Genomic DNA, 17,194 nt, shown 5'->3' with positions numbered 1-17,194 from the left:
TATATATATATATATATATATATATATGTATATATATATATATATATATATATATATATATATATATATATATATATAGTGTGTGTGTGTGTGTATATATATATGTGTGTGTATATATATATATATATGTATATATATATATGTGTGTGTATGTTTATTTATTTCTATAGATAGTTAGGTAGATGTAGATATATATAGATAGATATAGATATACACGCGCACACACACACACACAAATATGATCAATATCATAATGAAAAGTAATATAAGCAATGTACATGGTTAAGTGTGTAAAATATTGTTGTTTGAATTTATAATTATTTGGTTATAGGAGGAATTATACAGCCTGATGGCCACGGGCAGGAATGATTTCCTGTCTTGTTCCGTAGTACATTTACTATGTGCAAAATGTAGGATTTAGATCTGTCAGCTATAAATAAGCGTAATTAGCACTTAGATACATCATTAACTGTCAGTAAGTGCAAAACAAAGGAATTAGCAACATTATTAAGGCAGCATAGTTAGTTGTTAATAAATGTTTAGTTAACTGTCAGTAAATGATTGATGAATATTAATAAAGCAACAAAAACATATGTATATTTGTATCTCATAATACTCTAATGTTAATAATCTTGTAAGCACTAATTACTTGTTAACTTACTGTTATTACAAGGCCCTTAATAGAAAACGTGGCCAAAACATTCAGAAATAGAGACGTTTTTCACAAAGCTTCTATGTTCTGCTTTGTGATTTGACTCCCAACTCCTGTTGTCCAATCATTAGACTAGATGCTTGTCGGTCTCCACCCCCCCTTCCTTCTCTTTTGCACCTGCATGCATTTGTTCTCGTCCTGCACGTTCACTTGCACGCCTTAGCCATCCTGTCACTGTGTCAGTAGCAGAAAACGCATCGTATTGTCTTGTGCTCTCTGTTAACTCCTGCTCTGAGAATGTTTCCATGACTTAATTCTTTCTGTATGTCATCCACAACCCTTCACAGCTGCTTTTCAGTCCTGTCTTTTGAACAGCGGGTGTAGTTGTTTGTCCACAGCACATGTCTAAAATCGACTATCTTCCCTTGTCACTAATCCCACATATGTTGGTGATGGTGAGAGAAACTGAGTGGGTTTATGACATAGATGGGGCACAGATGTGTGTATATATTATAACTAACTTCCTCACTGGTGGCTGTTGTATCTTCATGTGGTGCAGGACATACAGCTGACAAACGGTTTTCTTACACACATGAAACCTTTCCCAGGGAAATGTTGGCCGCACTCATTTATCTTTGTGTCTTTTTGTTTTGTGCCACCCTGCAGCTCCAGATGAAAGTCACAATGTTATACAAAGTGATGAAACTGAAAAACATATATTTTAAAGTTCTCCCGATAAAAACACTCACTCTAGACTTTGGTTTTCTTGTTGCTATGATTTATTGGCTATAGGTGCAGAAGGAATCCTGCTTTATGAATAATGCCCCTTCCTTCAGCAGTTGTAGGCTTATCACTGCTTAAACTTAGCCATTTCACTTTACCTGAGTAATGATAAAAAAGTTGCTTGAGGGAAAAAATGTTTGGCTTAAATCATGATACATTTTCACTGTCCAAACTTAACCAAATAATTCACATCATCTTTAAAAGTTTCAAGACACTAACAAGAACATCACACTATTAACCTCACAAATCTTTGAGTGAGAATAATCACCAGTCATAGCTTACTTTAAAAATAAAAAAGACACATAACACTCACTGTAGTCACACTAGAGTGTTTCATGGTGATGGTGTCGTAGGATCGGGCTGATTGTGGGTGTCAGCGAATGTGTTTGTGTTGTTGTTGGTTTGTGTTGGTTTCTCTCACATGTTGTGTTTGATCATGATCAGGTGTGGCGAGAAAGAGTCCACGCACACCTCTGTCAGACCTGCAGGGAAGCAACACCATCAATGAGAAATCTCCACGGTAAGAACTGCACTTCTGATTTTAATGGCAAAGATCTGATTATGAAACATTAAATGAAACTAGAGCTGCAGCTATCGATTATCAATTATCTCTATATTGTTTTCTTTGATTTGACTAAATGATTGTTCGAATAGGCAGAAAAATAGTAAAACTGTGAAAAAGACATAGGTGAAAATGACAAGCCACTTGTCCTTTTTTCCAGAACTAGCTGAAACAACAACCACAAAAAGTATAAACGGGAAAGGATATATAAAAAATATCTATATAGAAATATCAACAATAACAACAGTATAAAATTATATATAAAAATATCTATAGATACAAACATCAAAACAAGTCAACTGACATCTACAGACAATATGTGCTCTGCAGTCTTCAACACATTTGTATCTAACTTAGTAACTTACAGCTTAAGATGAAACTAACATACAACTGAAAAAAAATAGACAAATATATGTAATGTCAGTTTGAAAACATAAAAGTCTAAAGGAGTAAGTGATGGTTCCAATGAAGAAAACTGAGCATACAGACATTTTCTGCATTTTTGTCCTTGTCTCTTCTGAGCTATGCTTAGTGTTATTTGTGTTGATCCTGGCATCATGTGCTCCACAATTAGCGTCCATGTGAGTCACAACAGAGGAACCAATGTTTAGCATCAGCAAAATTAATGAAACAAAGCTTTGATTTGGGAAGATTGGAATCAAAACATTTTTTTAATCGATTCAACTAGATTATTTGATTATTCATCTCAGCTCTAGATATTTTTGTATATACTTTTATACTGCTGTTATTTTTATATAGATATTTTGTATACATCCTTTTAGTTTTATACTTTTTGTGGTGGTTGTTTCAGCTGGTTCTGGGATAAAGGACAAATTGTCATTTTCAGACACGTCTGTTTCACATTTTTACAATTTTTTCCACCCATTTTAATCAAATTATCTTTCGATTTAATTGAATCGAAGAAAATAATCGCTAGATTAATTGATTACAAAAATAATCAATAGCTGGGGCTCTGAAACGGTGGTGGCCTGTCATTAAACAGAGCTGTGCTGTGACCCCAGACATTGCTCTCATACCTCCCCTCTGACACCCCGTCCACCACCTCGTCTAATTAGCAGTGGAGATTAGCGACCTACGTCCATGACTGGTAGCACAGAGTGGCTTGTACAAGACGCCTATTGTTACACAGCAACTCGGACGGGGGCCTTTAAAATCCCCCTCCTTAATGTGATTGCCAACCTCTGGCCTCCTTCTCTGTCTGTTTCACACACACATTCACTCATCCCCAAACACTGAGCGAGTCTAAACCCAGTGCAGCTGTTTCCTCCGTGATGTAAAGACCAAGCTATGCATTGGAGAGGAGCGCCTGGGGAGCGGTAAATATTCAGTCCCTGCAGGGTGCTTGTCGGCTGGATGGAACCGCAGACAGTGCAGTGCTTTATGGGACACTCAGGGAGGCTATGGGGATAAACAGTCACTACAAAAGGCATATTGTACCATCACTATATACTGAGATGGACGATCAACTGGGGAGAGATTCTCCTTTATATGGCAGACCAGATGCAAATGGAAGATCCGTGCTTGTTCACAGTTTTGCTAATTTGGTCCTGTACAATATACCTAGTATTAGGATTGTTTAAGGATGCAGTATGAACCATCTTTAAGGGACCCTCCTGTGTGGACATTGGAATTTATAATTTATAATATTGTATTGTAATGCAGACTTGTGGTTTAAGGCCTAGCTCTGTATATGGCTCCTCTGGGACCAGATGTATCTCAGGAAGTGATGAGAATGAAGAAGGCTGTTTTCAAGAAGAATCCTTTGGGTGTTTTTTTTTTCCCTCCGCAGATTAAAAAAGGACAGTTTTACACCTGTTTTCTATTCCGTTGCCTTCGTCAGGCTTTGCAAGCTGTTCAGTTTACAACGCATTCTGTCCTTGTACATGCAGAGTTTTTCATATTTAATTCTGAGTCCCATTTTCTCTTTCCCCACTTACTCTTTATTCAGTTGCTCTCCTCTTTTCTCTGCTCTGCTTTGGGCAAAAATAGCTTCATGTTGGTCATTGGTTTTAACCATGTCCTGACCGCCCATGTTTATGTTTGTGTTCTGGGCAGGTGGTTGGGTTTCACCTTGAGGACTGAGGTTGAAACCTCATAAGGCTTCAGTAAACTGTGTTAAAGACTATAGAAGTCAGTTCAGCTCCTCTCAGGGAATAAAAACAGGAACATTGGTGCCATTGTGAGACTCTCTTACCGAGCTTTGAAAATGTCAAACATATAAATATAATTTAATGTAGAATACATGCAGCTAATGGTGGTGAAATAAGCATAAATTTAACTTTCTAAATCTGCATTTCCTCCTAACATATGCACAAACTCCAGTCTCAGGTAACTAAAGATTCTGTTGTCTGTGTTTCCACTGTGGCTTAAAGACCTGCGCAGATGAAACAAATCAGTCCAATGATATGTGAAGAATTGAAGAGCATGTTTGTCGAATAAACTGGCGAAATCTACAGACGACACTGGTTCATCTGTCACACAGTTTTTTCAGTTTCTCCATGGTCAAAGCACTAATAAAAATGATGGTTGAAATAGAATTCTGACTAATCAGAAATGTTCAGCAAGGTCTCTGTGATGTGGCCATAACTGTTGTCATGAACAAAATGTTCATGTCAGTTGATATGAGTGTTAAAGGCTGTTTTTTTTTCTGAGTGAAAGTTGACAGAGTGGTTTTAAATTAGGTGCAAAAGACATAACAAGACAAAAATGTCATAAAAGCTGTAGGAAGAGGAAAACGACATAAAAGATAAAATAAGATGGAAATTATGTAAAAGACAGATTAACACAAAACACACCTATGGCCTCCGAATTCATAATTTAGTGGTTATTTTATTGATTTTGTTTTTCCTCATTTCTTTATTTTGAAAAATACTGAAAACGAATGCAATCTGTGTGAAAAATTATATAAAGATATGTATCATCATCATTATTATTATAATACTTACTAAACCTGGAATGAGATGATGAGACAGTTCATTCTGAAAACAATAAAAGCCCGACAAACAGAATTAAAAAACAGTTTAGTAAAACAATTTAAGCTACTTAAAATACAAATAATTAGAAATGGCTAAATTAGGAACAGTTATTAGTAAAACATGGTGAACTTAAACATTTGAATTTCCCTAGAAATGCAAATGATACAATCTGCAGATTTTTGCGGTCACTGTTCGAACAATAAATTGCAGTAACTATTCTAAGTATCCTTATGTCCAGCACTGCCCCACCCCTAAACTTCTGAAGTAAACCAATATGAGGTTCTACTTCTGAGCATGGATTTCTTAGCAGATAAAATAAATGAATAGAACAAAGTTTCCATAGGGTGGCTGGGCGCACCCTTAGGGGTAGGGTGAGGAGCTCAGTCACCAGGGAGGAACTCGGAGTAGAGCCGCTGCTCCTCCACATCGAGAGAGGCCAGCTGAGGTGGCTCGGGCATCTGTTTCGGATGGCTCCTGGACGCCTCCCTGGGGAGGCGTTCTGGGCATGTCCCGCTGGGAGGAGACCTCGAGGAAGACCTAGGACACGTTGGAGAGACTATGTCTCTCGGCTGGCCTGGGAACGCATCGGGGTCCCCCCGGAAGAGCTGGAGGAGGAGTCTGGGGAGAGGGAAGTCTGGGCATCCCTGCTTAGACTGTTACCCCTGCGACCTGGCCCCGGATAAGCGCTAGACAGTGGGTGGATGGATGGATGGATGGATGGATGGACGGACAGACAAAGTTTGTCCCTATTTTGTCCTGATTCCAACTTAGTACTTTTATGCCGCGTTTCCACTACGTGGGACCAGCTCAACTCAGCTCGGCTCAGCTCGACTCGGTATTCCTGGAGACCGTTTCCATTACAAGATACTACCGACTTTACAGTACCTGGACGTCATAGCAATGTGGCGCATAACTTCCGTGTCGTCTGTTCAGAGAGTTGCTGATAAACTCACTCGTTGAGTGTTGTCTCATCTGAATTTTTACGTCAGCCACCAAAGACTGAATCTCCTTGACCGACCATGGTGTAGTTTTGGGCTGTTATCATGTGGATTAATGTACCGCTATATTTACTGTCCACTTCCGCATCTGTTTTTGTAAAACAGCGGGTCACAGAGAAAACTGTCTGACCAATCAGTGGTCTGCAGTGTGTACACTGTTTTAGTATCTGGTCCTGAGTCCTGGAACCTCGGTGGAGGTGACACCAAAAAAGTAGTACCGAGTACCAGGTTCCAGGTCCTTTTTCATAATGGAAATGCAAAAAGGCCGAACCGAGCGGATACCACGCAGTGGAAACGGGGCATTATTGCTATATTAGTAACATTTCAGGCTACCTCAGCAACTGTTTTTTTCAAAAAGCACCAAGCAACAAATTTAACTAGGCCTACTTTTAAAATTTGTTTGGAAACTTTTAGCAACTTTTGAAAAGTGACTCAAATGCTAGAACACACACATTTTCCCTCAAAATGACACCAAATTATTTTCTCTGTCACAGTCATAAAAGCACAGGGTCTGTCTGCATAGCTGTAAAAGTCAGTGTTTCCAACTTATCCACTTTGTTGGTGTATTTAGGGATTTTTCACACCCCTCTAGAGACTTTTTATCAAAAAAGCAACTAGTGACAAATGTATCAACTTTTTCTGGTGTTATTGTAGACTTTTGGAGACTGACGTGAAGGCACATATTGTTGTTTGAATAAAACAAATCAGTGCACTGAATATAAGTCACTCCCATTGCCATTGACAGTTTTCTCTAGTATTTCTTTTTGGTCTATCGTTTATGTAGACTGAAAAATTTAAAATGTTATAGTTAAAAATGTTCATGTTTTACCGTGACTTGTTATACGCTCCTAAGTGGGACGTAAAGTTAAAAACCAAACCAAACTGAAGAAAATGAAGCTCAATACTAAACAAACAAAATAAATATGTAACCAAAGCAACTCCTCCACGGTGTCTCTTTTTGGTCACTTTAGCCCAAGCCTGGATAAAGGATGAGGGTTAGAATTGGGACATTAAAAAAAGTATATTTTATTTTTGATGTTTTTATACTCACTTTTTGTGGCTAACACAATGTTATTCCTCTTTTCCACATCGTTCATTACAATTACATGCATATTTCCAATTATGCAAATTAGCGATGATGTCGTTTAGCAACTTCTTGTGACTTTTAGAACAGACAATAGATACTTTCCTTATTGAGGCAGCACTGGGTGGAAAGTAGAAGTTCCTGGTTCCTGTGGTAGAAATGTGTTTTCAAACATTCATTGATTTGTTGTGTTCCATCCTTACAGGAGTTCCCCCGGCCTGGGATGGAATGGCCGAGTGGGTCGACAGAGCCGCCCATCGCCCAGCAGCTCCACCACAGAAGAAGACGGCATTTTTGTCAACTCAGCCAGCAGCAAACTCCTGGAGAGAGCTCATGACATACTCATGTCAGTACCATCCGGGGACATGAGAACACTTTGAAATCCCCCGTTTACCGACTTCATTACCCCAGTAGGGAAATCTGTTGCATCCAATAGTGTAGTCCTGTCTGAAAGTGTCACACCTATCCCACTACTGATTGGTCACTGCACAACAATCACTCATTAAAATGTGGAAACGCTGTCATCTTCTACAACATTAATTCACCAGTAGAACCTATGTCTGATAAATGATAGTGGGGGGGGGGGCTTGTTTTTACATTCTGTTATTGATATACTGTATTTACTGAAAAAGTCACTTTTTCATCAGTTTTCTCTGTTTTGATATATAAAGTTTTCATGAACATCTACATGATCAGTGAAATAAATACAGGAAAATACTTGATTTACACTGAAAATTTTAAAATACATAGGATAATATTATAATAAATGGCAGTAAATCACTCAAGGTTAGATGAAGAGAAAAATTCCTTTGCCATAAAAGCAGCACTGGGCCTTTATAAGTTAAACAATAATTTTGCAACTAAAGTCACAGTTTGTTGTAAATATTATATTATTCAAGTTTTATTACATTTTTAATAAATTTAAATTAACATTTTAATCCATTTTTAAGAAATTATTTCACTATTGGCTGCTACAATCCTTTTACAGTTTGTTTTAAAATGAACCCTCTTTGTTCTAGCATTGCCTTCTATCTATCTAGAGTGATTTTAGGTCTCTACCATAGATACTTGTTATTTGGTCCTAATGGTTTTATCCAGACAGGCCTAAAATCGTGTGTAAAACTGACAGATCCAGTTTGAGTGTTGGTGAGCATCGACCCCACTGAGCCGTCTGCCAGTAATCACCACATTCCTACCAGCACTGAGGGTGCTGTTCTGCCACTGACCCTGACCTTTAACCCCTCTGGAGAGAGGAGCAAGTGAACCGAGAACTCCCCCCATGGGGCTGAATGCATTTCCATTTTCCTGACAGTGTTATGACACACTTAGGAAGAATTTTTTCATTAATTCCACAAAGGCTTATTTCAACAAAAGGAACTTCTAACCTGTTGACTTACTTTTCAGCTACTGTACTAACGTTTATCTTTTTTTACTTATTAACAGGAGGAACAAAACCTACAAGTCAAGGCCACTTCTTCCAAAGGTACAATACAAGTTGAAAAAGTTATTTTCTTTCTGACTTGACCTAGTAACCTTTGAATTTATTCTGTCTTGCTTTTATGAACATATGCACTATCAGTTAATTAAATATAGGAAAATACCTGATCTTCCACTGAAAAATGCAATATGCAGATGATAATATAATAGATGGTGATAAATTGCTTGAGAAAGACAAAAAAATAATTTGGAAATTGTGACAAAAATAGTTGTGGGTCTTTAAGAATTGAAATCAAGATCAGTTTATGAGTAAAATAGGATATTTCGGACCTTTACATTATTGACCATCTGTATAGATAGCATAATATAATACAAAAATATCTGAGTATATCTGCTTTCAATTATTAGTCCAGTTTTTTACACCCCTGTCAGAGCCTTGTGCTCCCCAGGCTACAGACAGTTGATGCCCCAATATTAAAGATGTTAAAATGACAGCAGGAACGTGTAAACTTGTACCAAAAACATACTTGTACTAAACATGTAGTCTGATAAATACCAGTGGTTGTAGATGCTTGTTTTTACATTCAGTTATTAATATTGTTGGTGAAAAAGTCAGTTATCCCTGTTTTTAATATAACCTTCAACTTTACTCTGAGCTTTTATGAACATCTACATGATCAGTGAATTAAATGTAGGAAAATACCAGATTTTTACTGAAAATGGAAATCAGAGTATAATGTGTTTAAAAATGGGTGCTAAGTCACTTAAGAAAGGTTAAATAATCATTCAGGAGCGGCCACAAAAGTTGCACTGGGTCTTTATGGCTTAATGTTAAAGTTAGTTTTTACCAACTTCCTTTTTTTTTCCATCCCTTCAGCACTTACTGAATGTCAAGTCTCTGAAGTACCTCAGCAACCTCACGCTTCATGACCGCATCACCAAGTCACTGCTTCACCTCCACAAGAAGAAGAAACCACCCAGTATCAGCGCACAGTTCCAGGTCAGATTCACACACACGCTGCATATCTGGAAAAATATCCACAGAGTTAGCAGCCCATGCAAAAGAAAGATAAATAAATAAATAATGGGACTACTCTGAGTTGGATATAGGAATCTCCCTCCAGCTGTGGAAGTGATAAAAACAGGCTGTCCTTTACAACCCTCTCCCTCCCTGTTCACGGCCATCACTGTCCACCTTTTAATCCTGATATTTCTTCATGACTACGTAGCTCACAAACCAACCTATGAGTCTGAGTGTATGACATAACGTCTAGGAATTTGAGGGAAAAAAGCAATATTAATATCTGCCCCCATCACTGAGTTGGAGCTGTTAACATAACGTAATTGCAGTGTTTTGTGGACACAGAAAACCCAAAAGCAACCAGTTTAGAACAGTTTAACGGAAAACATGAGCACATTCTCCTGTAAAAGACTGTTGAAACAAATAACTACCCTTAATTTCCAGGATCATTACTTCTCTTTAGATTAGTAGTGGTTGTTTTTATTTAGTTTGGTAACATTTAGTAAGAAGAAGACATGAGGAGAGAGAGAGAGAGAATATCTTATGTTTAACCACTTAAGAGCCACCCACCTACATTTGTGGATAACAGTTCCACAGCTTTATACAAAAAACAACTGTCCACCACAAAGGACATTCCACAAATTTTTTTTTTTTAAAACACATCTGAGTGTAGGCAATTTTTTTTATTAAAAAAAGCCAAAACTTGTACTTTCCTGGGTCTCATGAGGTTAAGAGTTGTGGTGCAATGCAAGAAAATCTATGATATACTATTAATATTCATTCATTCTTTTAATTAAGTCTTTAGTCTTTTTGAAGTGTTTTTTCATAAGAATTAGAGCTGCAGCTATCTAATATTGTTGTAATCCATTAATGTACTGATTATTTTCTTAGATACGATTCGTTAAATGACTATGTGAATAGGTGAAAAAATGTTAAATATGTGAAACAGACAGGTCTGAAAATGTCAAATACCTTGTCCTTTATTCCAGAACCAGCTGAAACAACAACTACAAAAAGTATAAAGTAAAAGGATATATAAAAGATATCTATATAGAAATGACAGTATAAAAAATATCTATAGATATAAACCACAAACAAGTCAAATGACTTCTACAAACAACGTGCACTGTAGTCTTCAACACATTTGTATCCAACTTACTAACAACTTAAGATGGAACTAATATACAACTGAAAAAAATAAAGACAAATATTTGTAATGCTTGCGTGAAAGCTTAAATGTTTAAAGGAGTAAATGATGGTTCCAGTGTAGAAAAGTGAGCATATAAACATGTTCTGCCTTTTTGTCCTCATCTCTTCTGAGCTACATTTGTGTTGCTCCTGGCGCCATGTGCGTCACAATAAGCGTCTGTGTGAAACACAGCTGTGAAATTAAGGAAATGAAGCTTCGATTCGAGTCGATTAATCAGTCATTTCAGGTCTAATAGGGACAGTTTAGGTGTTGATTAAAGGGACAGAAACACAGTAGATTGTTCTATATTTTACTGAATGAAGAGACACCCAGAAAAGAAACTAAATTAAAAGTTCACAGTGTGTTGTGGAAGAAAATTGGAAGAAACTCTAGAAAGTACTGGGAAGGTCATGAGTCGTGAACATATTTATAGATGAAGACAGGTCTAGTAATCGTTCACATTGCAAACTGATTGTATGTATTAACACAACTCTGTAACACACCCAATTCTTCACAGCCTTCAGCAGCAGCCCAGACATGGTGTTTTCTTGCTGGTTTCTTTGAAAGCGTGCTGTGCTGTGGCTGTTGGTGGTGGGATGAGTGCTGAGGCCCCTCTGGCAGCCAGCCCTGGCCCCAGTGTGTGGATGACTTCACTTCCCACATCCTGTGCTGCACTGATTGCTTTAATCTCCCATGGAGGGGGAGGAGACTGAATTCCTCCTGCCACTGAACTATCAGACACACATGTCCATATGTTTACACACACACACACAGACTATAATTGCACAAAGAAATACTATGCACATTTTTTTCCTTCCATATGCTTACCTTGATATATTTCAAGTATTTCTGATTTCATGTAGTTGCTTTAATCTTACAGTGAGGACAGTGACTTGCAGATGAGCAGTGGTTATTGGTGACGTTGACCACTGCCTGTCAAACAGCTGTGCAGAAACAAATCAGCATGCCTGAGCTTTTTATATCCTGGCTGTGTTCTGAGTTTGATGTCTTGTTATTCTGTGTTCCCCTCTGCAGGCCTCTCTCAATAAGCTAATGGAGACTCTGGGTCAGTCTGAGCCTTATTTTGTCAAGTGCATCCGTTCCAATGCTGAGAAGGTACAGTTCATTTTTGTTTGGTTTTCAAAGCTTTTTTTTCATTTCCCTTGAAGTTTTTAAAACTGTTTATCATTTCACTCGTCTCTCACCACCTGTCGCTCTCCCTTTCCTCCTCTCCCGACCTTTGTAATTTTTCCCGTCTTTAACTTTTCTTCTACAGCTGCCCTTACGGTTTAATGATAACCTGGTGCTGAGGCAGCTACGTTATACAGGCATGCTGGAAACTGTGCGCATTCGACAGTCAGGCTACAACATCAAGTACAGCTTCAAGGTAAATGGCACTGGGTGAAATGTGGTGTGCACTTAAACATCTTGTAAACCTCATCTTGTTGATTTTTCTCTGTGGCAAATTTTATAGCATCTTTCACTTAAAGAATAACCAAAGAAACAAGCAAATAATTTCAGTAAACATGCACATATTTATTTTGACTTGGTGGACAATGTAATAAACACTAGATGAAAAAGGATCAGTATCAGTAAAGCTCCAACATTATATAAATGTGCGGTTCTGTCACAACATTTAGCAAGATAATATGTGAAAATCTGATCTGTCACATTGTAAATGAGTTTGTCATTTTCCAAAATAATAGAATTTGTTAAAGATCCAATGAATAACCAGATATTGTCCATATTTTGTTCATATTCGAGTTTAAGCGTTTTTTTCCTCGTTCATAATGAGGCAGGGGTTGTACCCTTCTGATTCTGTGTTTTCAATACTTCCATAGTGCAAATAATATGTTTTAGGAGGTCTTACAACTAATAGTAATTAAGTACATGATGGAAGAAAATGACAGTCATCATGCAAAACAGTGCTTTTGGTTTAGTGAATGAACACTCTATTAAAAAAACAAAACAAAAAAAAACAGGTAATACAACAAACATACTCTTAATCCAGATTTACTAATTCTTTTAATCCGTGATGCAGACAGAGTGCATCATCTCTAAATGTGGTAAAAAAAAAAAAAAAAGACTGGTTTAACATCCTAAAAGATGGTTTAGCAGCTCCCATTCTTCAATTTATGTCTACAATGCAGCGTTCCCACATCAATGCAATGTTGTCATTGGAGTTGAAAATAACTAAATTCCTCAGCATGCAAAGCTTGTTGGAAAATAGGGTTGTCTTTTCCATGAACACCTCAATATAAATTTAGTCAAGTGCTAGAGGTGACCGCCTCACCAATGTACAAGAAATATACAGGAAAAACCCTGTTAAGAACATTTTTATAAAGCTACATCTTTACTCTAGTACTTAAGTTAATGCTAATATTGTCTGTTTTTCTTCAAATGATTTGATAGGGTTATTCATTTGCTAGAGTTACAAATAAAAAATGCAAGCCACATAATTAGTTCATAAAACAGTATGAAATTGCAGCAGGTAAACTACCAAATCTTGTAACTGAAAAGCATAGCACATTTCAAGTGTTCAAGTTACAGAGGACAAGATACTGTCATTTCACACAGAGCTCTAATGTCGAGTCTCTCTTTTGGCATATCAATCCTCAGATTTAATATTCCCTCTTCCAGATTATCTAAAACTGCTAAAAATGTTAATGTATCAGTATTGGATGAACTTACTCAAAAAAGAAAAAGTACACTGAAGAATTTTAATAGAAGACTTAACCTTGTCATTTCAAATTGCAAATTAAATTCAACATTTTATACTTCTATTACTGACTGTAGGCCATCTACTTAATCAGTCTAATTGTGTTAAAAGCGCTTGAACAGATGGTAGGCTGCCCTGACTTTCCTGCAGTGTACTATCAGTTTGATTGGCTCTGAGTATTTTACACAGACTCTGAAACAAATCATGAAATTTCTGTGTCCAATCTGAGGTGACATTATAGGGGTTTTAGAAGACATTATACAGCTGTTGTCATGGACTCAAATGTGCTTCCCTGTATGTGTAAAATGAGAGTTTTTCATTGCCTCCGAGTTAAAACAGACCCACGTCATTGAGTATTTTAGTCTTGAATTTGCCAAGTATCATGTTATTCATAAAGCAGCAGTTTGATAAGCCAAACGGTAAAACAAGTGCAGCAGATTACATTAGCATGTTTTCACTGCTGAACCCTCCACCTCATTGTTCAAGTCTCTAAACTTAAATGACACAAACTGTACTCAAAATCCACTCAAGTTTCCATGGGTTTAGATGCCAGTGGTGAATTCTTCTTTGTAGAAACATGTCACTAATGGCGCTTTCGCTGCTGAGATTAATTGTGTGCTGTGTCGAGAGGGAATAACAAAGTACGTGAAGTGGCAGCCATTATTACTGCACTGGCTCTGACCAGAATGATGTCAACCCAGTGAAAAATCTCTGACCAATAAAACAGAGCATGTTGATTGGAAGTGAGTTCATGGACTGAACATTCATGGGAGTGGCTCTTTCTTTTTACAGTAATTTCCATTTTGTGGTTTTAAGTGTTCCTTCTTGCCAAAATTTAAAAAGCTTTGCCAAGATTTTAGCCAAAGATTAAGTCACTGCACCAGTTTATTAGAAGGTCACCGCACCAAATCGTAAAATCAGAATTTTCCATTTAACCTTTGTGGTATTTGGTCATGCATGTGTTTTCCTTTTTTTCTGCTGAGGTTTTAGACTTGTGCTGCCACCTTAAAACAGTGACGGATAATTGAATTTTATTTTTGCGGCTAAAAGCAGTACAGATTAGTCATTTAACCCAGAACTACTTTTGTATCAACTTCCAGAAGATTTTTTCTCTAAATCTAATCTTCTTGAGTTGTCACTATTCGTTATAATATTTCCCTCTGTATTTTGCATTTTTCAGTGTAAATGCGTTTTTTCTATATTTAATTCATATGTAATTAGATCAAGACAGAGAAAACTGAAGAAAAAGTGTCTTTTTTTACTTAGTTTTTATTAGATTTTCTCTTTTTTTTAGTACAATACAATGTATACATTCAAGTACAGTTCAGTTAGTTTTTTTTTCCCCTACACAGCTGTAAATGTATTCTCACAAACCTCCACGAGCAACACATAATGAAAATTAGAGAAAACAATAGGTATTAGAGCAAACAAACAATGTTCACTTCAAAAAAAAAAAAAGAAAAAGGCTGTAGATATAAATCTTTGTCAGAGGCAGAATGACAACACCTTGATAAACAACATGGAGTGTTGCATCACTGATAAATCTTATTGCAGCAACAAAGGTAACATAGGTTCCCATCTTTTAGTAAATATAGTATTCTGACGCCTGAGCAAGTAAGTGATATGCTCCATCTGATAAATATCCCATACTTTTTGAATCCATGTATTACATGAGGGAGGTTCTAGTTTCATCCAGCTGATGGTTACAGACTTTAAGGCAGCGGTGAATAATATATTCAAAAGGTGTTTACCTGCTTTTCTATCCAGACCTTCAGGTATTACTCCCAGAACTGCCACTGTGAAGTTTTGTGGAATGTTCATTTTAAAAACCTCCTTCAGGGCGTTGAAAACCTCCCTCCAAAACACACTTATCTTAGGACAAAGCCAAAATATGTGAGTGTGATTAGCTCTATGGGCTCCGCAGTTCCTCCAGCATGAACTGGGATGGTGGTGATTCATCTTAGACACTATTTCTGGTGTTCTGAAATATCTAGTGATTATTTTCCATTTGAATTCCCTCCATGTATTAGAATTTGTTACCAGATGTGCCTCCGTACATACGTCGTGCCAATCATCTTCAGATATGTCGACGTTCGCCTCTGCTTCCCATCTCTCTCTTATGTGCCAGGAGTTATTTTGATTCATAAATAAGAAAATATATAATTTAGAAATTCTTTTCTTTTCTCCATCTCCAGTTTGTAACTCTATCAGATACTTTTCTTGGGTTGTTTTCTAAGTTTTGTGAATTTATCCCATTCCTTGTGAGTCATCAGAAAGGTTCTAAATTGCAAATACCTAAAAAAAAAATTTGTACTGGTTTATCTAGTTCCCTAGCTGTCATTTCAGTCAATTCTGGCAATTTTATGTTTTTTAAGAAATCTGTAATTTTTTTATCATCAGTGCAAGTGTCTGTATTTTTATATAGGAATTTATAGAAAAGTGCAAAGGATTCTGCTATTTCATCTGGTTTTGTAACAAAAGTACTTCATGATTTTATTTTTGCACTATATTAGATGATTTTTGTTTTCTTAATTGAAAAGCTAATAATCTGGTTGCCCTATTGCCATGCTCATAATATTTTTGTTTGATAAATCTTAAATTTCCTTCAATCTCTTCTGATAGTAAACTATCAAGTTCTCTATGTGTTGTATTTAATTGTTTTAATAGACTATTTGATGCAGACTGCTTATGATTATATTCTAATTCTTTTATTTTATCTTCTAATTCACGCTGTTTGGCTTCCTTCTGTCTTTGCCTAGCACATGTAAATGAAATAATGCGAACTCTAAGGAATGCTTTAGCACAGTCCCAGAGGATAAGGGGAGATGTTACAGGCGAGTTATTAGTGTCTATGTAATTCTTGAGCATTGTTTTGTTGAAGGAGTTAAATTCTCTGTCATTTAGGAGGGTGCATTTAATCTCCATTGTTTAGACGATGGTCTGTGGCCTATGTCCCACTTTCATTCTATAGGTGCATGATCAGATAGTGTAATAGGTTGTATTTTAATATCAGATATTCTATATTGGTCTTTCTTAGACATAAAGAAATAATCAATTCTTGAATATGATGCATGTCTGTTTGAGTAGAATGTGAAATCTCTACTTCCAGGGAATTTGCTCCTCCATACATCAACAAGGCCAGCCTCCGCACATTGATATTTGAGCATTTTACTCATTTGGGAAAGGGTAGCTTTAGAGGGGGGTTTCCAGTCTAACATATTAGATATTACACAATTAAAATCTCCTCCTATCAAAATTAGTCCAGTGCTGTATTGTAATATTTTATTAAAGAGCATTCTAATGAAGCCAGGATCATCTTCATTCGGTGCGTATACATTAATGAAGGATACGTTTGTGCCATCAATCAGCCCATTAACCAAGATATATCTGCCCTCAGTGTTCTTGTGTGCAGAAGTTTTTACAAAATTGACATGTCTATGTGTGAGTATGGATACCCCCTTTTTCCTCCCTCAGTAATGAGAGGAATAATATACTTTATCTGCACACAACTTTTTCAGCTTTTTGTGTTCCACATCAGATAAGTGGGTTTCCTGTAGGAAAGCTATCTGACAGTTGACTGGTTTCAATTGGTGCATAATTTTCTTTCTCTTAACAGGACTATGGAGACCTTTAACATTATAGCTTATAATATTTAATGTGTCCATTAATTAAAGAACAGGATTTGTGGATAGATTTCCCAGTACTGAAAGCCATGGGATGGAGATGGGAAGCAGAGACGAATAATTTATGCAT

The 17,194-nt window shown here is 36.8% G+C and overlaps 1 protein-coding gene across 8 annotated transcripts in view; it reads left to right on the top strand.

Moving 5' to 3' along the window:
- Positions 1-17,194, top strand: part of myo9aa (myosin IXAa) — a 191,160-nt gene that overhangs the window by 138,895 nt on the left and 35,071 nt on the right. For all 8 annotated transcript variants that reach the window (XM_030123409.1, XM_030123417.1, XM_030123401.1 and 5 more), the window contains 6 exons: positions 1,880-1,955; positions 7,281-7,421; positions 8,519-8,558; positions 9,390-9,512; positions 11,758-11,838; positions 11,999-12,109. In XM_030123409.1, coding sequence (XP_029979269.1) covers positions 1,880-1,955; positions 7,281-7,421; positions 8,519-8,558; positions 9,390-9,512; positions 11,758-11,838; positions 11,999-12,109 — 572 coding nt within the window. The remainder of the gene's footprint in view (positions 1-1,879; positions 1,956-7,280; positions 7,422-8,518; positions 8,559-9,389; positions 9,513-11,757; positions 11,839-11,998; positions 12,110-17,194) is intronic.

Source organism: Sphaeramia orbicularis, chromosome 3 (genome assembly GCF_902148855.1).
Source record: "Sphaeramia orbicularis chromosome 3, fSphaOr1.1, whole genome shotgun sequence".
Taxonomy (NCBI): domain Eukaryota; kingdom Metazoa; phylum Chordata; class Actinopteri; order Kurtiformes; family Apogonidae; genus Sphaeramia; species Sphaeramia orbicularis.
The sequence above is the reverse complement of the archived record's forward strand: the minus strand, read 5'-3'. Positions and strand labels throughout refer to the sequence as shown.